The sequence below is a fragment of the Diprion similis genome, chromosome 14, assembly GCF_021155765.1.
Source record: "Diprion similis isolate iyDipSimi1 chromosome 14, iyDipSimi1.1, whole genome shotgun sequence".
NCBI classification, from domain to species: domain Eukaryota; kingdom Metazoa; phylum Arthropoda; class Insecta; order Hymenoptera; family Diprionidae; genus Diprion; species Diprion similis.
Genome location: NC_060118.1, coordinates 11,889,119 through 11,911,552, shown reverse-complemented (window position 1 = coordinate 11,911,552; position 22,434 = coordinate 11,889,119). Strand labels below are relative to the sequence as shown.

At 40.3% G+C, this 22,434-nt stretch overlaps 5 protein-coding genes across 5 annotated transcripts; 4 read left to right on the top strand and 1 right to left on the bottom strand.

The window, feature by feature from the left end:
- The first annotated feature begins 1,718 nt into the window (after positions 1–1,718).
- LOC124414596 lies at positions 1,719–4,952 on the top strand. The gene is made up of 11 exons (XM_046895572.1): positions 1,719–1,929; positions 2,023–2,163; positions 2,226–2,302; positions 2,654–2,774; positions 2,839–3,006; positions 3,071–3,267; positions 3,352–3,508; positions 3,634–3,797; positions 3,864–4,080; positions 4,148–4,341; positions 4,730–4,952. Exons 1-11 carry the CDS (start codon positions 1,810–1,812, stop codon positions 4,827–4,829), a joined length of 1,656 nt encoding a protein of 551 aa, XP_046751528.1. The 5' UTR covers positions 1,719–1,809; the 3' UTR covers positions 4,830–4,952.
- Positions 4,953–6,113: 1,161 nt separating this feature from the next.
- Positions 6,114–8,440, top strand: LOC124414811 (KICSTOR subunit 2-like). Its single transcript, XM_046895891.1, has 9 exons — positions 6,114–6,321; positions 6,482–6,628; positions 6,735–6,886; positions 6,958–7,095; positions 7,161–7,299; positions 7,381–7,574; positions 7,655–7,805; positions 7,939–8,049; positions 8,123–8,440. The coding sequence occupies exons 1-9, from the start codon at positions 6,241–6,243 to the stop codon at positions 8,291–8,293; spliced, it is 1,284 nt and encodes a 427-aa protein (XP_046751847.1). The 5' UTR covers positions 6,114–6,240; the 3' UTR covers positions 8,294–8,440.
- A 1,704-nt stretch (positions 8,441–10,144) lies between these two features.
- LOC124414494 (hemolymph lipopolysaccharide-binding protein) lies at positions 10,145–11,111 on the bottom strand. The gene is made up of 4 exons (XM_046895441.1): positions 11,049–11,111; positions 10,895–10,949; positions 10,529–10,801; positions 10,145–10,350 (listed from the first exon to the last, which is right to left on the bottom strand). The coding sequence occupies exons 1-4, from the start codon at positions 11,109–11,111 to the stop codon at positions 10,145–10,147; spliced, it is 597 nt and encodes a 198-aa protein (XP_046751397.1).
- Positions 11,112–12,100: 989 nt separating this feature from the next.
- On the top strand, positions 12,101–13,357 carry LOC124414493. Its single transcript, XM_046895440.1, has 3 exons — positions 12,101–12,289; positions 12,376–12,651; positions 13,170–13,357. Exons 1-3 carry the CDS (start codon positions 12,202–12,204, stop codon positions 13,355–13,357), a joined length of 552 nt encoding a protein of 183 aa, XP_046751396.1. The 5' UTR covers positions 12,101–12,201.
- A 2,236-nt stretch (positions 13,358–15,593) lies between these two features.
- Positions 15,594–20,018, top strand: LOC124414644 (kelch-like protein 10). The gene is made up of 9 exons (XM_046895646.1): positions 15,594–15,806; positions 15,901–16,238; positions 16,514–16,845; positions 16,944–17,125; positions 17,611–17,822; positions 18,390–18,725; positions 19,121–19,243; positions 19,382–19,549; positions 19,696–20,018. Exons 1-9 carry the CDS (start codon positions 15,631–15,633, stop codon positions 19,935–19,937), a joined length of 2,109 nt encoding a protein of 702 aa, XP_046751602.1. The 5' UTR covers positions 15,594–15,630; the 3' UTR covers positions 19,938–20,018.
- The last annotated feature ends 2,416 nt before the right edge of the window (positions 20,019–22,434 follow it).

Here is a 22,434-nt window from a genome sequence, read left to right as displayed (position 1 = left end):
TTTACAATTCATGCATTCCTTGCGTTGGGTGGCTGCCATATTTTGGAACCAAATGTAGCAGCATCGGTTATCAGGTTCAGATTTTAATCGGTGAATTCCTCAGAATCAATAAATACACTATCATTTCCGTAATATCGACGAAACGATTTCTGTTAAAAATCGCCATATTCTTCGATAATTCCTACCGTAATCTTCCGATAGAGCAATAATTGCATCGAGAATTCTCGAACCCGCAATTATATTTGCAAGTAGTTCTTAGCAGAAAGAAAAATGAAGAAACACGATCTGTGGATCGTCGATGTTATAATTATTGCATAAGAATCGCAATCATATCACAGCAATCTTGAATCATTATTCCGTTCCTCTGTCATACAACAACATTCCAATTTCATAACTTCTTTTCCTTTGTTATAAGATCGATACGTCGCGTCGTCGGTTCATGCATCGTCAAGATCCGACAAAGTCGTATCACGTACGTTTTACATACGATTCATCCGGCCACGTGCCCCGTCCATGACCTTATCGACCATGCATGACTTTATTGTGCTTTAGACTATCTTCCACACGTCATTTCCTGGAGTTGGCCTTGACGATATATTGGACAAAAAATGACTGAGTTTAATTTCACGACTGATTATTATAACCGGTCTGAAGGAAGCAACCATCGCCGCCGGTTTAACGGCTCGAATTTGTTTCCCGTCAACAGTTTCGGCCCTACAACCTGTACCAGTCAGTCCATCAGTTGCACTTATGTCCATTATCCGTAACTCCGTGTAATAAATATACATGGATAACACGTAACACATAAATGTCGCGAAGGTTTAAAAACAGGAAAAAAAAGAAGGAAGCCAATTTGTCTGAACGTCATAAATGTTGTGGTCAGGCTGCCTCGTCAACGGTATCCACCTCGCCCACACCATGAGCCATCAGAACCTCCCGTCACCACATCGCAAAAAACTGCCCAAACATCCCGTCCCCGTAACTCGTCGTAACAGCGTCAACAAGTATTTATCTACACTCGCAGATAGTGCCGACAGTTTTTGGGTAACCAACAAACTCACGTTGCTGTCCATCAGGCTCAACAAGGTGACATCGACGTCGTCTTACGTCGAGGATCCCGATGATGTTCAAGACGTGAATAAAAATGGATTACCTGATTACCACCCTCATTTTCTGCTCAAGTCGAAGGCCTCTTCGAATCCCATGAAACCAGCTAGGAAGTCGAACGATACGATAAGCGAGGACGAGGTTGGCTCGTTGATATCAAATATAAGGTCCAGGTTGTCAGCCTCTGATTTCAATTCGAAAAAACAGCCGGTGAACGTGAATTCATCCTCGCAGTCTATAAATAATCGTAAAATGGAAAGAGGTAAAAAGTTGTGTGGACTCTAGACTTGCATTAATGATATTACGTCTTTACGTTCACTCCGACCCAGTTTATCAATTTGCACCGTTCACTGCGTTCACTCGCTTCGTGTTCCATGGTTTACCGGCTGCAGTGATGATTGCTGTGCTGGTGAATGGATTGGACTTGTTAATGAGTGTTGTAAAGTCTTCTTGGAGGGCTGGTTAAGGGGATTGTGAAGGTTCGAGATTTTGAAACTGTGCTTGACTTTGACTGTCCATAACAATGGTAGAAATGGATATGACCAGCTCACACGTCAAAAGGTGTTATATTCATTTGTACCATTGTTATAAACCATCAAAATGACGCAAAGTATGAAAATCTCGAACCTCCATAGTCCCCTTAAGAAACAATCATGTCCGAATCATCTACTTCTGTCTTAACCAGAAAGCGCCCTGGTCGGTATGATCGGCAAGCAGTTGTACCTGGCGGAAAGTCAAATGCAGAAGATGCATCTGTTGATGTCAAAGGCCGACGAGCAGCTGAAAGAGAAGGACCAAGAAGTCGGCCGTCTGAAGCGCAAGGTATGATACAACATACATAACGTGTGACGGTGTTGTTCGTTGGACTCGTACAGTGTTGAATTCGAATTTCGAAACCTCTTCGTCGTCCGCAAGGTCAGGGAATGGGAAGCTAAGTTCAAGCACCAGGAATCCGTCCATAGGAAGGAGTTGCAGCGAGAACAGAAGCAGGTCGAAGACTCCGAGTACCTTTACAGACGGTGCCTCATGCTGGAGCACAAGATCTACGAAATGGAGGTTCGCAAACAGATACTGACACTCGGTAACATTCCAAGGATTACACCGTCTTATCCTTGCAGAAGTTCCTCGCCGACTACGGTTTGGTGTGGATCGGCGATTCGGAGGGCGGTTCCGATTCCCCCGGGGCGAAATCGAAGTGAGTGATCTACATCCTGGTCGTCTGATCGAAGGGTTATGTTTGAGAATTTTTTTCGCTTATAAAAATTAAGTTTATGAAACAAGTGTTATGTCTCTTTTAAAGTCTGACATTTTATCTGTATTGTCTCAACCTCATTCTTCCTTTTTTTATGCCCTTGTCGCTGCTGACCTGGTCGTTTACAAAACCCTACAACTTCGCGATTACAGCAAATTCCCTTACAAAATTTCCAGGGTAGATATTCAAAGGATGGTACTTTCGAATGAGCATCTTTTAAAAAAATGGAATTCCTTGACCTGCCCAAGTATATGTAACCCTTTAAAGTGACTGATCGGCTCTTTTATGGTTCAGAAACTACTTGGACACCTGCTACCACCAGCTGATGGCAAACATCGAAGAGTTGAACTTGGCCGCGGGTAAAGGGGAGGTTCACGTGCAGCGAGAAAAAGGTGGAAGTCGAGCATCGTTCAAGGTAAATACCATCGCGTCCACTTCCGTTTCTTCATCCATTGAACCAAGTGTATGCTTTTCCAAAGACGTCCTCCTGCATGTCACTCAAGTTTTACAAGAACGGTCTCGTCGTGCAAAACGGGGTTTTAAGACCGTACGAAGACGTCACGACTACTTCATTCATCCGCGACATTCTCGACGGTTACTTTCCCTCCGAACTTCAGCAGGCCTATCCAAACGGAGTTCCGTTCAAGGTGAAAGGTCCATTTGCTTATGTCGAGAAATCGCCGATTTAAACCACCAAGGAATCCCCTGCAGGTCGAAGACCATAGAACGGAAACCTTCCAGGGTATGGGATGCGGGTTTCCGGGCCACGGGCATCGGCTGGGAAAATTCCATCCCGGGGGAAGTGGAATGGCCCTCAAACAGGGTGCAGCGCCGATCGGAAGAATCCAGCGGCAGAATTGCTGCAGCCTGAAACCAAGCGTTCCACCACTTTTCACCGTGAACGCAAAGTAGGCGATAGTAGTCGATGGTTGTAAATATAAAATAACAAACGAGTTCACGTCATTTTTCGCGGGTATTTATCGTGGTTGCAGATCATTGAAGTCCAAGAGTTTCACCGAACCACCATCACCACCGGACATATTGCAGCTGAGGTCCCAAATTCTAGCCTCCCATAACAACAACTGTTCCGACTCTCATATTCAGTCTCACATAAACGCTGAGCTTGGACTGAGCTCGCGAAGTGAAAAGGTATCTTCTGCTTCTCACAATGAGCGTCTGACGGTGTTCTCAAGGGGTTATACCCAGTCAGGAGACCAAGAAAAGCGATTTTTTAAAGATTTTTCATAAAGAGACATTTAAATAATGATCTGCAGAAGCGTGACATGGCGACAAAAGACGCCGAGTACCACATTTCGCTGCGAGAAAGAGCGCTCAAACTGGAGAACCGTTTTGGCTTCCGGTCACCGAGGCTCACCAGCGGAAGCAGAACCAGTCATCACAGTTCAACAGACCGATCCTCAGACCGGATGTCACCGAGGTAGTTTATCCGATTGTGATTCAAAGTGATTCATTAGGCGGTTCCTTTCATTCTTCCATCCTCCAGTCGCCTCGAGAGCTCTCGTAGCTATGACGGAAGGTCGCGTTCAAGATCGGCAAGTTTGCCTGGGAAACGAGCGAGGCTTTCCTCGTTATCGAACCTCAGGGCCCCGTCCGGTAGTCATAACGCGGTAACGCCGAAGGTGTCCGATTACGCGAGCCTCAGCAACGTCGTCAGGAAACCTCGGGCCACCAAATCAGCGACACTGGAGAGGAATAGTGTGGTAAAGTCGTTAGTCAGTCTGAGAAATGGCTGAATTTGCTGTTCACCTTGCTTCGTATATCTCGCAGGCCCCGGTGCTCCATCAGGTGAACGAACCGACGGGAAAACCCGACGAGATGAGACTGAAGATCAGGTCTTTGAACGGAAGTACCTTCTACCTTGTCCATCTATGCCCCGACGATACTGTCGCTAGGCTTTACAAACTCCTTGACACTTGTCACACCAAGACTCGAATGCAAGGATACAAAGTCGTCGTTAGCGGGTGAGAAACAGCCGTTTCTAGATAAATTGGAGAAGGAAAGAAATCTTGTGGTCACAAGGAAGGTATCCCAGATCGATCTCTCCGATTTGATTTCTTTTGTAATGTGATATAGTAGACTAAAAAATAAGTGACACGTGTTTTTTTTTATCTGCCAATAAACACTTTACGGGGTGAAACAACCCTCCAAAGTAAGGCATGTCAACGGGCGATTTGGCAGTTTTACCCACAAGGACATAATATTGCTGAAGCTATTCATTTAGTTTTTAGTCTATTGTAACGTATGACAAGAGAAATCAATCAGAAAGATCGACCTGGGATACCTTCCTTGTCAGTCTGGCCTGCGCAATAAAAAATAGAGTTCAACAATTTTTGCGGATAATGTCGTCAGGTACGCGCCCAAGAGGTTGGAACACCTCGGTGTGTCTCTGAGGGAATATGGTATTCTGAGGGATAGCGTTCTCCACGTTGTAAACGACTCGACGATGTGATTGCAGCAATCGATATGGATGGAAACATTATAATGGTATATGAAAACAGAAATACGATGCCCGTACCGTTGTTACGTAACGCGACAACAAGGGGCATAAACACGATCACCATCACCGGTTTAATTGCGATATTACGATCATACCGATGCACATACGTGGTTTGTATACGCACATTGCACACGACATGTTTTTGTACAGTTTTTGAGACGTGAGAAGAAAAATAAACATATATGTATACGTTTGTGTTGTCAATGTGCAATAATTGCAATCATTTCGTAAGGCCTGTTTTAGGTATTATCTTTTTTCACGTTCATTAACGCATCTGCTGAAGCCTTTTCATGGCAGATTCGTGTATGGTTGTTACAATGATTTTTTTTATTCTTTTCATATTGAAAGCTCCAAGGTAATTCAAGACTTAAGATTTAATATTAATCGTTATGCGTTAACGGAATGCCTCAGGGTTTCGCTGACACTGTTTTAATGAATGCGAAATGGAAATTTAGGTCGTGGTCAAAGGGTTCATAGCCATGGCTGCTTCTTGGCGAGGCGAGTTCAACGGCTTCTTGTACAGATGGATAAAGACACGTGATGTGGCATATATGCTAATATCGATACTAATTTAAACTTCTGCCAATCCAATTAAATCGATCTCTGTGTCATATAAATATATAACCATAACCATTTCCCCTGAACTCGTTGATAAATGTTAATACTATCGTATTAATAAACCGGTTCTATTAATCTTCCATCTTATTAGCGAAGAAATTTTGCATATTTGTAATTAATTTTTTTCTTTGTCCTCATTTAATAGAGTTTCTTTTATTTTATTTAATTTTTTTTTTTTCTTTTATTATTCGTTTGCGTAATCTCTCGAATAAAACTTTCAGAATTTCAAAATCATACACAACTTGGTAATTTTATCATGAGACAGGTTCGTTTTTTGTATTATACCCAGATCGTAGAAGGAAAGAACTGGACAAAAAAACATGCCACGCCTGTTTCTTGTATCATATTTTGCAGTTTTCGAATTTTCAACAAGCGAAACCGCGTTAAATTGACTCTTTTCTTTTTGCTTTAGTTGATTCGAATCCCAAATTTGAAGCGCGCCTTCACTTGCCGGTATGATCAAGGCATTTGCTTTACCTACACCGTGGCTTTACTAAGAATCCTGTTGAAAAATCATTCGGTAAGTCAGATGACTTCATTACCTACAACAGAGGCTGCCACAATCGAAGTTTCATTTCGATTGTGTTGTAATTCATTGAGTTAGGTTATGTTAGGCTACATTAGGTTAGGTTAGGTTCATTCGTAAAAGATCACGCAATGTTATCATTCGCTAGGGATTCAAATCTGGCAATAACTAGGAGTCTTATGAATTGATAGTATCGTTGGAATAATCTGAGAGTAAAAAATGGACCACGAAGAGGAGTTTCTCAGTAATTTTTTTACCCAAGTATCACAGCTCTGTGTTGACAAGGCTAAAGAATCTGTGGTAAGAATATTTTCTCTACTTTCGCAGCCTCTTTACTTTGCCAATTACTGTCGAAAAAAGAAACCAGAAACGTGCCAGCTATGCATGAATGATCAAGACGATACGCGGTTCAAAAAGCATGTCCGGTTCCTAAAAGCAACTTTGTTTTTACTCGTTACAGGAAAAGGAGAAGGAATTATGTCGCACCATGCAAACAGGTCCTTGGGGATTGCTGCTTACAGATCTGCCACAGATCGCAGTCGCAGAGCGATCTTACGCGGACTTGGGCTTTCTGCATACTAAGAATAAAGGCTTCCTGAGAAAGGATGTACGTATTTATCAAGAATACACTATTCAGGGACTTTTAAGCTGGACTGGATAGGATATTCGTGAATTTAAAATTAAGCTTCGTCATTTTTATTCACATTGCGTAGAATTCCTTGCGCACAATATACGAGTCGTCCAGATCAGATCTTAAGAGGGTGGAAGATGCGAGTCGAGGATTCAATGCAATCGGAGCAACCGTTGCAGAGGTCTCGGGTCAGCTCTGCCAATTTCTTACGGCGAGAATGCAGCTGATAGATTTGTAAGTGATGAAAGAGAAAACGTTACGCCGCTTAACTTTATCCCTTACAAACATTTAACTGTGTTTTAAAGCTACGAGAAGATGTACAGCATGGGAACGAGCAGGAGCGTCAAATATCAAGAACTGCTCCAGGTTATAACCGGAATTGTGGACGCGCATTCACTTTCTTGTTCGCACTTGGCGTTCATCGCTATCAAGACCGCGCTGACGTACGCATAAAGATATCTCTGTCTCAGGTTGAAAAGCAAAATGCATATACATGTTTTCTCCGCAGTCTGGAGTGTGAAATACTAGTCGAGCTACTCAACGCACAAGTTGAAATTCAAAACTGGAGGTTTTTGCCGGCACTTATGGCTCTGTACGGCGCCCAAACTCGAATGTCCGCGTGGGAAAGAACTTTGCAGAGTAAAGAGGTCGGCGAGTTGCTGTACTAGCAAAACACTTTCAGTCTCTAAAATTTTTGAAAACTTTTCATGGCTCTGGTTCTTTTGCAGTCGTGGAAGTTGGGATTCGGGACAACTTTTCTGAAAACTAATCCACAGCCGGCGTTATATCAATGGCTTGTAAAACTAAAGAACGGTATACTGGCTAAATGCTCTCTTTATTTTCACGCTACGCTCAGTCAGCAGGCTAGTACCGGTGAAATGAGAAGCATCATGAGCAAACAGAGCTGCGACTATTATCACAAGTGAGTGCAAAAGCTGTACACAGTTTTCGGAATTCCACAAGAATCGTAATAGTTTCAATCATTTATACTTTAAATTTCAGAATGCAAACATTCCAAAGAAAATATGATCTCATCGCTGTCCTGATAGTCTTTCACGCCACAGGGGTAGACAGCCCTGGTCCAGGATACACGCACCCTAAGCGAGAAGTCGATACATCCGAAGAATTTTCCATCATGGTCAGCTGTCCGAGTGTAAGTATTCGTCGGTGAACTTGTAAAATTATTAGCAAAAGAAAAGTATTTTTCGTTCTATTAGTTCGAACAAATAAGAGCGAGACAAAAACAAGGTGAAAAATCGATAGTTTCTGGAAAAATTTTATTGCAGGTCTACATGCAAATGCCTTGTCTGCATTGGAACAGCATTACCAAAGCAATAAAGGAACGACACGCAGATCTTTTGAGCATGGACAAGATAATATATACGAAAAGTTTGAAGGTAATATTCGAGCACATCGAGCGATTTTTTTGAACGGATTAGTACTGAAATAATTTAATTCAATTTTTATTAGGAGCTCTGCACCTATGCAATGAACAACATAGATCCACGTACGACACTTGTGGTTGTTTTCGATACGAGCAAACAACGTGACAAGGAATCCCACGTAGCGACTTTCATGCAGGAAATATGCGTTCAACTCAGATGCAGCAAAATTTATGAAAGCCTAAAGCTGTCGAAGTGAAAAATAAGCAGAGATATTCTCAAAGGTGAATTAAACTTTTTATACAATTTACAGAAACTGTGCTGTGAAACACACCGTATTATACATATAAAAATGAACGGTATATGTGGCTGTGTTGTACCTGATCGATAATCTAATCATCTTGCGATCGGTAAAGGTTTATGTTTTCCAACCACTGCGAGTCGGGGTAGAAATATAGAAAGATCAGAAAATCGAAGGGCTACGATATCGAATTTCTAAAAAAGCTAAAACTTAATGTATAGAATTTGATAATCTTAAAAGTCGAAGTATGAAGAAGTAAAAGATTAGAAAGGTCAGAACATAGGAAACCAAAGTGTAGAATCGTCAGAATTCATCTCGATAATATCGAATCATATACAGATTGTCGATTTTGCTATTCTTTCAAATTTCTGTACTTTAATTTTCCACATCTTTAAATTCTACGCATAAAGTTTTCGCGTCTATGAAAATTTTGTATTCTGGTCCTTCCATGAATCAGCGATTCCAGTTTGTTGTTTAGTTAGAAGGGCAACTGCCCTTCTTGTTTCAATAAACTAACCGAAAGCTTGGAAAAAAAAAAAATCATTGTTAATAACTATATCAATGAGAAGGAATACTCCTAACAATACAGTAAACTCTCAAGTGACTCATAAGTCTTCTTGAATCGCGAAGCACATTTACGATAGCAGAATATTGATACTTTACAGATCAATTTCGACGACAAAAAGCTGTCCGCAAATTTTCGGATTCTACATTTTTTTTTTATACAATGCATTGTTCCTCCATTATGAAAATTTCAGTTTCTAATGATTATTGAACGAGGAATTACCTGATATTTTTTTCCGAATTGTGAATCGTCTGAAATCATGGTGCAAAATCCTTTTTAATATTTACACTGATGAAAAAACGTGTTTGATTACGAGGTAAGTAAAATTTATATACATATTTTGAAATGCATCTTTATTATAATTTTAATCGTGTACAATGAATAACTACGGATTTTCGAAATTTCCTATTCCGTGTAATTTCGAAAACACTGGAACTTAAATTCGAAATTAATTACGGGAAGTCTCTCGAGTCAAAGACAGCATACTTGCGATTTTTTTTTAAATTCGGAAATACCGATATGAATTTTTCCTCTAAAGTGTACGTTTTCACGTGGAATGTTTCAAATAATACTCAGACTTTACACAACTTGGAATTATTCCTAATTTCATCGTAAGTTCTAGCTTGCTTGATATTTAAGAAATTCCTCCCCGAGTTTGATTACATATTTAATATTTCACGTATTGGAGAATTCAATAGTGAAAATAATAATAATAATTCCACAATTTATCTTTTGATGAAAAAAAAAATTATCCATTTTGAAGAATAAAAATCTCTTCAGAATAATCGGAAAAAATTCTCTGAAATTCGATTGTTTATACAAAAGTGTTTGAGGAATCGTCAGTGTATTGAGAACTGACTCTTCCTTCTATTTTCTTCCATTTGTCCTCTTTAAAAAGCCAAGAAAAAGAGGAGAAACAACCGTCGGCTCACTCTGGGTCTAGACTGAAAAATTTTTATACCTCACACAAAATTTTGGAGAATTTTTTCATATTTTCATGGAGCCACGTTTCGATATCTATCGAGGTTCGACTTCACGACGTGTACGTGCGGGAAGGTCGTGTTTAGAATTTTTTCCTGATTTCACAGCCAAGATTGACGACGAGTTTTTTATTGCGGCTTATTTTTGCTAATTATAAATTTTTCGACATCTTAGATGTTTTTTTTTTACGCAAATCCATGGACAAACGCCGATTAACGATCGCGCAATTCTTATTCATCAGAGTGAATTCCACAATTATTTTTTTAAGAGAGTGGATTTATTCTTAAATAGGGATTCGGCGATATCTGGCGCCCATCTTTGGTTATCGGAATTTCGCAAATGAATGACCGTTTCTCGTCGCATGGTATCGAGACAAGTCCTCTTCCGTCGTGCCACATTGACCCACAGTTAAAAGTCGGACCCTGATTTGGTTCTGCGGGGGCCCATGGCAATAACGACATCGGACGACCTGATGACAAACGTAACTTCATCCTTCAGGCACTCTTTCGACGTCGTTTAATTAAAAAATGGTAGAGTATTAATCCCGACCGATTGTAGTACCTCGAAAAACTTTTTAACGTTTTCTTACGGTAATTCGAGGCACTTTGTCGATGTATGAAAAGGGTTTGAATGAATCTTGCTTTTACCGTTCTTGACATTCGTCCATTCGCCTCTGTCGAACAATCTATGGTGACCAAGGTGCGGAGAGTTACTCCAAGACTTCACAGACATCACGTGATCGTGCATCCTGGACGAGTGGATGACTGCCAAGGTAGCATCGTCCAACATACAAAGCTTGCGAGCCTCGTTCCAGGTCACCCTGTCAGCTTTGTACGACTTGTAGGCCACACCGATATCCGGGAAGGCAACGTATCCCGTGGGGAGTGCGAGGAGTTGTTCAGAACTCGGTGTATTTTGAACTGGAAGAATTTAGTCCATGAAACCTATAAGATCACTTCGTTCGCCTCGGAGAACTATTGTTTGTCGATCAACTTTTTCTTAACGTTCCTTACCAAAAGTTAGGTTTTCGTTACTTGAATTCGCGGAACACATTAGCTGGCAGGCGAGCTGCACAGGCAACGAAACAAGGACCCCAGCCATTTCTGGAGTTTGATCTCAAATTTCGAACTGACCGACTCACTGGAGGTTTCCTCTGCGTCTACTCACGAATGGCGATCTGTCGACGCTTGATAAGACGAGCATTTCCTCCTCGGACTTGTCGTGTGTCATTCTGACAAATAATTACGGGGAAATACCCGAACGCCGCGGTAATCAGTCGACACTTCCGACCACACTTCCCGAGTCGACATCCACCTTTGTTTCGAATGTTGGAATTTTCTATCCTTATCAATGACTCCGAATTATTCCATCTTGCCAAGTGTAATGCAATAGTTTCTTTAATTTTTACCTGACGAATTTCGTTCGTCAATCGATTCTCTAGTAATCGTCTGACGTGTGTCAAGGGTACCATGCATCGTCCTTGTGTCAAAGTTATTTCGTGAATACACTGCACCACAGCTTCAAGTAATTCGTACTGAAAAAAATCCGGTGAAGGAAACATTGAAGATGGTTTTTTTAACAGCAGACTGCATAGTTTAATAGCAGACTTCAAGTTTTGTCACAAAAAAAATCGGGACATTTCAAATTTGGAATGTCAACCCCGCCCCCGCCCCCAACGTGTAACGAAATTATTTCAATTTTCTCATTTGTTACATTGTGCTGTGTTGGAAGTCCCAGTACCTCCAATCTTGATCGTGAATCAATTCTACTTTGAGTCCATGAGGAAAGTGCACATCTTACTCGCGTGCGTCAAGTCGTTCGAATTTTATTGGCCGACTCATAAACTCAGAACAATTTGCCGCGTGAAATTTCTTTCTTTTTTTTTTTTATTAAATTCAATTTCAAAAGTGGAAAGTTGAATTACAACTATAAATAGTCTGGCATTTCATATTTCCGAAATCAAGAATCTTTGTCACACTGAATCACGTATACCGAGTTCGGCGATGCAAAGCATAGTTTTTATTCAACAAAATTGCAAAATTTCAATATCTGAGAAAGGTAGAGCGCTGTTGCCTCTACCTAATTCACTCGAAGAATCAGCTTGAATGGTAAAATGTTTGAAATTTGCTTACCAAGTACTCGGTAAGAGTACAAGTGGTACTCAGCTTTTTCCGCCGTGTTATCGGTCGGCATGAGATACGAACCGCAAAAGAGGGAAACATCTCGCGTATAAAGCATCGACAGATCGCCATCCGTGGGTAAACGCTGAGGAAACGTCCGGTCAGTCAGTCAGTGCGAGGTTCGAGAATAAACTCCAGAAATGGCAGCGCTCCTTGTTTCGTTGCCGATGCAGCTCGCCTGCCAGATAATGTGTGCCGCGAATTCTACCAACGAAAATGTAAATTTTGGTAAGAAATTGAGAGGAGATAGTCGATCGAAAAACAGCAGCTGCTTGCGGCTAAAGAAACACTCTCAATTGTTTAAATTATTCCAGTTCAGAATACGCTTATTTCTAAGCAAAACAGTTTCTCGTTGCCCGAGGGATACATATCATTCCCGGATATCGGTCTCGCCTACAAGTCGCATCACACGAAAGCGGTGACATGGGACGAGGCTCGAAGTCGCTGCATCCAAGACGACGCTACCATGGCAGTGATCGACTCGTGGAAGACGCTGGAGTACATAATGAAAGTGAAACCGATCACATCTGATCCTTACCTTGGGATTCACAGATTTTTTAACAAGGAAGAATGGACGAGTGTCAAGAATGGTAAGTGTCGAAATTTACTCATTTTAATGCAACTGTCGTCATGCCGAATAAAATGTTGGTCTTAAAATCGATGAAAATTCGTTAATATTACCGTTTATCAAGACAGACAAATAGATAGATATACTTTATTATGTCTATAGCAATGTTGGACAAGTAAGTAGAAAGACGGAAAAGTAATAGCAGATGCTAGAAAATAAACACGAGGTATGATGAAATATACGGCAGAAAATAAAAGCAAGTATCTAGGCAGAATTATCGCTCAAATAGTACAAGTTAAAGCAGACTGTCACGATCAAAGGAGCAGAATCACAAAAAACAACTCACGTGTAACGCGTCAAAGTCTGCGATGGTAATGCAAATAATTAGCAAACAAAAGGATACTAAATTACTATACTCATTAATTTTGATTGCGATTATGGTTAACAAATCGCGTCTAATATTGATGCTCATTTCCCAATTGGCAAACGTTCAAGAACTACCGAGTGATGTAACCAGGTGTTGATAATGATTTTCACCAGGTCTTCCCGTGCCTTTCGTGCCATGGGGGCCCGACCAACCGGCCCGTAATGCCGACCTAAATTGCGGGGCGATGTGGGCCGACGGAAGAGGATTGGCTGCAGCATCTTGCGACGGTTACAAGCGACACTTTCTCTGCGAAATTTCTGTACCACGTCTTACGACGATTAGTAGCGATAAAACCGCATGACCAGCTGAGACCACGTCGCATTGAGTGTCGTAAAAATTTCGTTTGTCAAGATTTAATCGGGAAAATAAAAAAGCTGTGCCACCGTCACGGATCGCTATTCATCAATCGAATAATCAATTCCGTAAATCGGAAAGGGAAAAATCGGTATATTCGCTCTCGACGCAGGGAAGTGGTGAGCGTAAGCGGCGGATGCGCCGAGTTGCAGTCTCGAAGGCCTGCCTGGTCGGCCATTCGGTGAAGATAAGAGTCCAACGCGTCTGAACGTAACGGCCGTTTCCACTGTTTGCCGCCCCACTGCGTTGACTCGTCCTACTTGCCGCCACGCAAATAATTCTGCTTCATCTGCGGTCGAGAAGGATACCAAGCCGGAAGCATCTATCGCCGATAACAAAGTTCCGTCACGTTGAAGTCAGTAACGTCATTGTAACGACGAATGTTGAGGGAAACCGTTGATTCGCAAATTTAAAATCGTAGTAAAGCAAGACATCCTTATGATTCGAAAATTCTCCTGCTTCAAAGTCACTCTGAGATCTAAAAATATTCAATTTTCTCTCTAATGTTTCGATAAAGTTACGATAGCGTTAATAACTTCAACCTCGTGAATTCCCCCGATTGACGACATCGACTCGAAGAGATCAGGTGATGAAATTATTACAACACCAGGAATTTTGAATCGTTTGTAAAGTTTCTCCAAAGCTAATCCAGCGTTAAATCTATGATAAGTATGAAAGGTGACCTCATGCAGAAAATTGTTGAATAAAGACACTCAAGCTTAACTGTATAATACATCTTATTGTGTTGACAAAAATAAAATAAAAATATCCCATTAGCCTGTACTTTTTCACCGAAATATCCATATCGACCGTTCGATTCTGATGAAAGATAGCTCATTTTATTTGTAAGTATATTCTCTATTTTGTGGATTTGATCGCTGAATCAATTAAAATAGTTCGCGAGACTCACAGACCTCAAATGAAACGTACAATCCACCTGAGTTTACCTGATTACGTGAACTTGATTGGTTATATATAAACAATCTAATCTCCGAGAATTTTTTCAGATTATTCTTAAGAGATTTTTCCTTACCTTTCCCATGTCCGCGCGTACTTTCTACCCCATCTGGCACTGGCTGCGGTAAGTTTAGGCGCGATCGCGGAGGTACGCGATTGGGTGGATCGTCGTTAACCGCAAAGATGGCGCTGATCGTTGGAAGAATAAATAACTGACCGGGAATCGACGCTCGGTTAGTCAGTCTGATTCGAGTCTCCGGCCATTCCAGTCGTGCTCGGAACTCTCTTGTTCTCATCCTCTCCTCTCCGATTTAAACAGTAGATTCTCGCCAGCCGATCGAACCTCCGTAGATTCACGCCTTCGGCCATTGATCGTACACTAACACCTCATGCACTCTTGACACAACTTTACTACTGTAATAATAAGGGGTTTTTATGCCTCAGCGGCTTTTCCCCTGTGAGCCAATAAATTGCAACAATTTCTCTTGGCCCAATTGAGTATTTAGACAAATTTATTTCGTTCTATATTTCATCCTCCAATCCTTATTTTTTTCATATAGAATCACGGAAGCCTTCCATGTTGGAAACTTTTCCGACGTACATACTCGCATTGACTGCAGGCCGTTCAAATTTGCCGCGCTTTTTACGCGTGGACTTGATTCCCCGAGTGTCTGAGATTAACTGCAAGCCCGATATCGAGAGACTTTCTCCTGCAGCGAAACAATTTGCACGACGATGCTGCAAATCTTTCTTCAAGTCGCCCTGACCTCGTATCGAAATTAACGTAAATGTATGACTTTCCTTTATAAGGTTAATAAATATTTACGCGTTCTTTCGTCGGTGTCAAAATTATGATACACGTGTTGACATTATTCCTGGATGGTTGATTCTTACCTCGAATAGGTGAAAACCCAATCGAAATCCCACTGCATAATATTTTCCACAGACTGCTTGGTGATAATATCGGTTAAAAAACTGACGACTGATTATCGCGCATTTCGTTTTTCGTCTGTCATGGCCACGACCTTCTTTGATATACACGATAACACGGGTTTCAAGTGTGAGAGGAGTAAACTGAGGAAAGAAAGAAAGAAAAAAAAATCGGTGCAAAGTGACTAATAAGCAATAAAATCGTTAAACGAACAGCGCTACGGAAGAAAAAACACCCGTGTTCTCAACCCTGCATAATCACTCCTCGAGTATTCGACAACGTCGCAAAAAAAATACTCGAGCCAGTGCAGAGAACATTGAACATAATATATTATGGAAAGCAGGATGAAGTCGAGGAAATTAATGCGAAATCGTACCTCACGGACGTCGGTATCCGGCACCAGACACAAACAGTGCAAAAAGAAGCAGGTTGTAAAACCGCGGAAGTGCGTCTGTCTTCCCTCGAATTACGCCCTCGTTGAATTCCCCGTTGTTTGGTCGGAGCTCAGGTCTGTCGCATCATTTTTAAAAACCAAAACCAAAACCAAAACCAAATATAAAAAAAAAAAAACCATAAACCAAAATTCGTCTTAATTCTTTCAGAGCTAATCAGCAGCTCTGCGACGGCGCGATAAGATGCGCAAGAGATCAGCTATTTCCGGTCCATCGTGCCATTCTATCGGCGGTTAGTCCGTACTTCAAAGCGCTATTTACCAATAGTCTGAAGGGTGGTAGAACCGACACAACAGAGGTTGTGATAAGCTGCGTACCCGGTGAAATATTTGGACTAATTCTCGACTACGCTTACACCGGCACTTGTACCGTCACGGCCGAAAATGTTGAACAGCTTTTACCGCTTGCCGACCAATTCGAGGTTCTCGGTGTGATACAGCTCTGCTGTTTGTTCCTGCTCCAGGAACTGAGACCGGAAAATTGTTTGGGTAATGTTTCCTTTTACTTTTCACTTGATTTGAGATTTTTTTCAAAGCCCAATGAAGAGACGATAATATTACCATGCATGTATAGTGGGGTAGTTCATTTGTTAACTGTTTTTTTTTGTTTTTGATGGTGCCATTCGAAAATTTTTTTACATATACTGAGAAAAAATATTTTACGACGGTTTTTTTTTCTGAATATTTGTCACAAATTTTTCGAGCCTTAGAAAAAAAAAAGAATAAAAACAAGAAGTTAAAAAATGAACTACCACAATGTATAGGTATTTTCAAATTCGCTCGGCACTATTTTTGCCGTGACTTGGAGGAAAAAGGCCGTAAATACATACGCCATCACTTCAAACAAATACTCCAAGAAAGTCCCGAGTTCAAGGACCTTTCCTGCGAGGAACTGGAGGCCATACTCCAGGACGACGAGCTGAACGTCAGGAACGAGGAGCTCGTATTCGAGGCGATAAAAAACTGGGTCGAGTCGAAACCGGATGAGAGAAGGTCCGCTATACCGGGACTCTTCAAATGCGTTAGATTCGGACTGATGAGTTTCAAATTTTTCAATACGAACATCATGAAGTGGAGATTCGTAGAAGAGGATAAAGTATGCGTTACTTCTTCTTCATTTTTATAATATATATACTCTCTTTGTCTCGTGTAACTACAAAGTTGTTTCACTCTTCTCCCGCTGTCATCTTCAAGGAATGTCAACAGTCACTCTTTCCTGCGAGCATATTTCTCGCCGAACAAGACTCCCGGCAGGGGGGAGAAGCCGATTTAAAAAACCCTCTAGCTCGTCCTCGAATACCTTATGAAATTCTTTTCGCCATTGGCGGTTGGAGCGCTGGCTCACCGACCAGTTTTGTCGAAACTTATGACACGAGGTAAGTAGGTAGGTACACCTGTGTATGCACGTGTCTCAATTAACTACCTAACATCCTCGACGTTCATTTTTCTCGATAAGAACTGCACTTCGATCCCCAACGGTCTTCGAAATATTAGTGGAACTGTTCGAAAGAATGAGACTGAAGTTAGTAAGGTTATCCTGATGATTCACGTTTCCTAAAAATCCTCATTTGGCAATTCTGGAAATTTCTAAAATGCGGTAAACCGCAACAAAGCAAGACATGTTCATATTTTGAGAAACTCGACTACTTCGAAAGCCACTATAAAATTGCTGAGTAGTGATTTTTTCCCGAAATGTTTCGTTACGTCAACGTTACCAACTTCAGCCTCATTCGAGAGTTTAACTTTAGTTTTGACTCGGTAAAAATCGGCCGAGTTCTGCTCTAGAATAGAAACGAAACGCTAGACGTATATCACCACTTGTTATTACATAACTTGTGCATTAAAGTAATTTTGACAACAGAGCCGACAGATGGTTCCTCTCCGTGAATACTGACGTAACACCGCGAGCTTACCACGGTCTTTGTACGTTGAACAACGTGATATACATGATCGGGGGTTTCGACGGTAACGAGCATTTCAACACCGTGCGATGTTACGACCCGGTAACGAAGGAGTGGAGAGAAAGAGCCTGCATGTATCACGCACGATGTTACGTCAGCGTATGCACACACGGTGAGACTGAAAGCCTCAGCGCACAAGGATCCGATGACAGAAAAAATGTTTTCCCCAACTGAGTGCGCACACTTCGATTTTGCGTATCCAGATGAATGCGGAAAAAGTACATTCCCGTACTAGTGCAGAAATCGAATCGAAATGTCTTTTCTTGTAGCGCAACCACATATTTCGATATAATACATCCACACGCTAGTTACGCTACAAGAAAAGACATCCCGATTCGATTTCCGCACTAGTGTGGTAATGTACCTAGTATATCGAAACATCCAGTTATGCTACATGAAGAAAAATTTCGACTTGGTTTCCGCGCTATTATGGGAATGTATCATTTTGCGCACTCATTTGGCTACGCAAAATCGAATTTTATGGTCTCAGTCAGGAAAGTCTGATTAATGGTAAACGTGGTATAGTACGTGCAACACTCAGATAACAAACTCGACTCGTTCGGGAATCGCCTATTTTGCACACTAGTTGTATAATCTACTATACCTAAATCGCCAAAGATTAATCCAAAAACTACTTCTAGCATAAAAAAAAAAGAAAATTAGAACCCAATACTTGTAGGGGGAAAGATATACGCCTTGGGAGGCTACAACGGTAGAACACGTATGAGTTCCGGTGAACGTTACGAACCGCACAGAAATCAGTGGGAAATGATACCATCGATGCATCGTCAGCGTTCCGACGCAAGCGCTGCGGCACTTCAAGACAAAATTTATATCGTCGGTGGATTTAACGGGCAGGAAGTCCTCAGCTCAGCCGAAGTATTCGACGTCGAGACTAGCCAATGGAGCTTCATTCATTCCATGACCAGTCCTCGTTCCGGCGTTTCCCTCGTCGCTTTTCGCGACAATCTTTACGCCCTTGGTGGATTCAATGGATTCACGCGCCTTAGTTCAGGTCGATATTACTCGTCATTTTCTTCATGTTCATAAGATCGTGTAGAACTCCTATCCTTACCGACCGAGCAATACTTAATATCTGAAGAAAAAAAGTGAGTTTGCTCGATCGGTACAGGTCGGACTGCTGCATAACCTTAAGTCTCATCGTTTCATTATCCTTTTAATCTTTAACCGCATATGATTTTTATCAACACATCGTTACGTTGAACGTTACTAACTGCAGATTCGTAATAAAAGCGCAGTTATAAATGTGAGGTTAGGTATTAATGGAAGCTGGTTGAATTCATTATATTCGCGTTAGAATTTTTGAAATATATCGAAACACAGTTAACTAGACCATGAAGATAATTCTGATATTCCGATAAAAACCTCTCCTTGTTGTGCTCCTAGCAGGCGAACGATACAATCCAAATCATTCGTCAGATTGGCACGAAGTGACGGAGATGTTCAGTCCGCGAAGCAACTTCGCCACGGTTATTCTCGACGACATGATATTCGTCATCGGCGGTTTTAATGGTAAATCATTGCAAAGTTAATCACGCAAAATCATCATCATTCGACATTCGCTCCTCGAAGTGTATCCATGGTTTTTATACCGATGAAGGAAGTTCGTAATCATATACATTCGAAATAAGCAAGCAGGTGCCATTGCAGGATCAACGACGATCGCTTACGTCGAGTGTTACGACGCTGAGAGCAACGAATGGTACGACGCTTCACCGATGAATTTGAATCGAAGTGCTTTGAGCGCCTGCGTGATCGCCGGTCTAGTTAATGCCCGGGAATATTCGTACCTGAGCAAGGCTCGAAACCTAGGACAAGGTCGGCCATTGAATAGAAAATTCGTCGATAGCTTCCTTTTTTCTTGCTTTTTGTTTAACTTGAGATGCAAAAATAAAAAAAAAATAAAAAAATCGTCGAATCTGAGAGGGGATTTCTAACCGTCTTCAGTTTGTCCTCAAAACCAGGTCAGGCAACGACAAAAAACCCTGTGAAACCTGATCAGGGCGGTGAAGGACCCGGGGAAATGTATCCGGCGGTGCCGGGCGATCAGGAAGCTGGTTTCATACCTGGTCCTGCAGGGCACTTGATTATCGACGGCGCAATTGACGGAATCGCGGAAGGTGGCGCTTTAATTCTCGCGGACGATTTGCAGGAGGAGATGCTGCAAGAAGATGATCCCTTGGATCTCGCTCAGGAAGTCGATTAAGCCGTACGACTGTCCCGTAAATTTCGAACCGTAGTCGCGTGAAAATTGAAGAGAAACGATGAATTAATAAAAAAAAAACGGTGCAGAAAGCAAGAAAAACGGAACAAAAAATCGCGCATGTATCAAAATGCAACGTAGAATCATCGCGAGAAATTATATATAATTGATTTGCAAATTTTAGCGTGATATATATATATTAACTTGCACGGTCATATTATACATGTATATTAGGTGAGATGAGATGAGAATGATTTTAATACGTCTAGATATTTTAAAGGTCGAAATGTTTTAATATAACGATTTAAAAAGAAGAGTTTTTAATTATTGTTGCGGGTATAACGTATATAATAATAGGGATTATTAATGAAACGCTTGTGTATTGTTATTATTGAAATGCAACGAGGTGCGATATATATTCTATTTGATAAATAAAATATTATCCGCATTCGGAATAATTCTACTTCCATAAGGGAAAAAAAGACAACAAGAACAACGAAGGACATAAAATGAAACGGGAAAATTTTCAAATCAATATTATTAAATACATATATTGTTATATATGTGAATATAGCGCGTGTGTCCGGATGTGTGTCCTTAAATTTTGTACAGAACTATTGTATAATCATATAGCTATGCCGAATGAGATATATTTCCTTTGTACATTAAAATCGTCAGATCTTTGAATACAATTATTCTTATACAGTCTTTCGGTGTCTGCGCGTGTATTTTCTCGACATCTTTAGAGTGAAAGTATAAGGAGAAGGTAATTTTTGCACATTGCCGAGTAACAGTTTCCTTTTTAGAATGTTTTTTTTTTTTTTTTTATTTTTACATATTTTTTTTTTTTTGTGTATTCAATTCTTCACATATTTATTACAATAATAATTGAAAAATGAGGCTCACAAAAAACATTGATACAAAATAATGCTTTCAAAAGTCGTTTGCAACAATCTACTTATAGCTGTAAAAAATTGACGCCAGAACGTTCGTACTGTGCATATTTAAAAACCAACAATGAATTTTTAGCAACGTGCAATTTTCAATATCATGCAAAACAAAACCATGGCCGACAATGCTAATAAATATAACAATCAGGTATTCGTAATTAGAGAAATAAATCATCTCCCTCCTCCGTTAATTTGTTCGTTTATTTATTTATTTATTTTTTTCATAATTTATTTCCACAATTTTATAAAATGGCCACGATGCTACTAACAATAATTACCATAAATTTTTATTCCGTTTTTTTTTTTTTTTTTTGTTTCTAAAACTTTCTTTGACTCTTTTCCGCGTTGTAACTGTAAATTTCCGTGTACAGTCACCACGCGTTTGGGAGAGTGAAACGGTGAAAACCGAGACTACGATATAGATCGAAGAAAATATAACTGATGAAAAAACAATTATACATATTGAGCATTTTATCGCATATTTTATGTCTGAACGCCATCGATCACTTTTTACTAATTCGTAGCTTAACCAAAGATTACAGAAAGTGATTGTAATATTTATCATCGTGTAAAGTATGTAAAGTACGTAAAGTAAATAGTAACGAGCGTCGAAAAGAAAATATTGTAGCTGGTATAATTTAGCGTTATCTTGTTATTTCACGTCTCTAAAATTAGCCCGCAGAATAGCTGTTTCTTAAAAACAATTTTCGTCCATCAACGCTTACCGTTTAACGTTTATTTAATTGTTTAAAACTTCCATTTTCACAGTGTCTTTGCGGATTATCGTTATTATATACTTCCGGCACAAAAGACACGCGGTGCGTTGAAAATTTGTAACGTATGTATCGTGTAAACATACGTATATTTTACACAAACGCGCGCGCACATACACACACACATACACACTCACATATGACCGTATAGAATTGAATAAATAAATGGGCGAAAAGTGGACGGCTGTTTTAATAATGAATAATATTATATCTTGTAATTATATAGGGCGATCAGCGAAATAATTATACATTTACATACATATATACTTTATGCAATTCCTGAGCAAAGTTAAAATGTAAATAAATATATAAAGACGTTAATTGACACATGTTTTAAATTCAACACTATGAAATTAAATTCAATTGTCTTCATCGTTAGGCAATGATCATCATTATATTTATATTGTATGGCGTGATTAGATCCGAATACTTCAGTAAACTGAAATAATCCCTTTCAATGTTTTTCGAAATTTTTCAAAAATCCACTCCAAATAAATCAACCAATTTTCGGCTAATTAATTTCTACAAAAACTTTTCTTTTAATTAGGCAATTTACGTAAAAAAAAAAACTTAGTTTTGTGGCAATCTGCCGAGACATTTTGAAAAATATTGAAAGAGGTCATTTCATCGCTCAACTACTTTTGGATTAAACCTCCATACACACATATATATTACATACATACATACATACATACACTTATATATGTACATACACATATGTGTATATCGACTGAATTATTATTATTATTATTATTTTTCCTCTTTTCTCTCTCATGT

Bases quoted from the DNA above. Each gene is read 5' to 3' on its own strand.
- LOC124414596 (XM_046895572.1), top strand. From the start codon at position 1,810: ATGATCGGCAAGCAGTTGTACCTGGCGGAAAGTCAAATGCAGAAGATG. The intron at 3,509-3,633 runs GTATCTTCTGCT...AATGATCTGCAG, and splicing joins TGAGCTCGCGAAGTGAAAAG to AAGCGTGACATGGCGACAAA. The intron at 4,342-4,729 runs GTGAGAAACAGC...TAATGTCGTCAG, and splicing joins TACAAAGTCGTCGTTAGCGG to GTACGCGCCCAAGAGGTTGG.
- LOC124414811 (XM_046895891.1), top strand. From the start codon at position 6,241: ATGGACCACGAAGAGGAGTTTCTCAGTAATTTTTTTACCCAAGTATCA. The intron at 6,322-6,481 runs GTAAGAATATTT...TACTCGTTACAG, and splicing joins ACAAGGCTAAAGAATCTGTG to GAAAAGGAGAAGGAATTATG. The intron at 6,629-6,734 runs GTACGTATTTAT...CACATTGCGTAG, and splicing joins AAGGCTTCCTGAGAAAGGAT to AATTCCTTGCGCACAATATA.
- LOC124414494 (XM_046895441.1), bottom strand. From the start codon at position 11,111: ATGACACACGACAAGTCCGAGGAGGAAATGCTCGTCTTATCAAGCGTC. The intron at 10,802-10,894 runs GTAAGGAACGTT...AAATTCTTCCAG, and splicing joins TAACGAAAACCTAACTTTTG to TTCAAAATACACCGAGTTCT. The intron at 10,351-10,528 runs GTAAAAGCAAGA...GTTTGTCATCAG, and splicing joins ATGGACGAATGTCAAGAACG to GTCGTCCGATGTCGTTATTG.
- LOC124414493 (XM_046895440.1), top strand. From the start codon at position 12,202: ATGGCAGCGCTCCTTGTTTCGTTGCCGATGCAGCTCGCCTGCCAGATA. The intron at 12,290-12,375 runs GTAAGAAATTGA...AAATTATTCCAG, and splicing joins CAACGAAAATGTAAATTTTG to TTCAGAATACGCTTATTTCT. The intron at 12,652-13,169 runs GTAAGTGTCGAA...GATTTTCACCAG, and splicing joins ATGGACGAGTGTCAAGAATG to GTCTTCCCGTGCCTTTCGTG.
- LOC124414644 (XM_046895646.1), top strand. From the start codon at position 15,631: ATGGAAAGCAGGATGAAGTCGAGGAAATTAATGCGAAATCGTACCTCA. The intron at 15,807-15,900 runs GTCTGTCGCATC...TAATTCTTTCAG, and splicing joins GTTGTTTGGTCGGAGCTCAG to AGCTAATCAGCAGCTCTGCG. The intron at 17,126-17,610 runs GTAAGTAGGTAG...TTTTGACAACAG, and splicing joins GTCGAAACTTATGACACGAG to AGCCGACAGATGGTTCCTCT.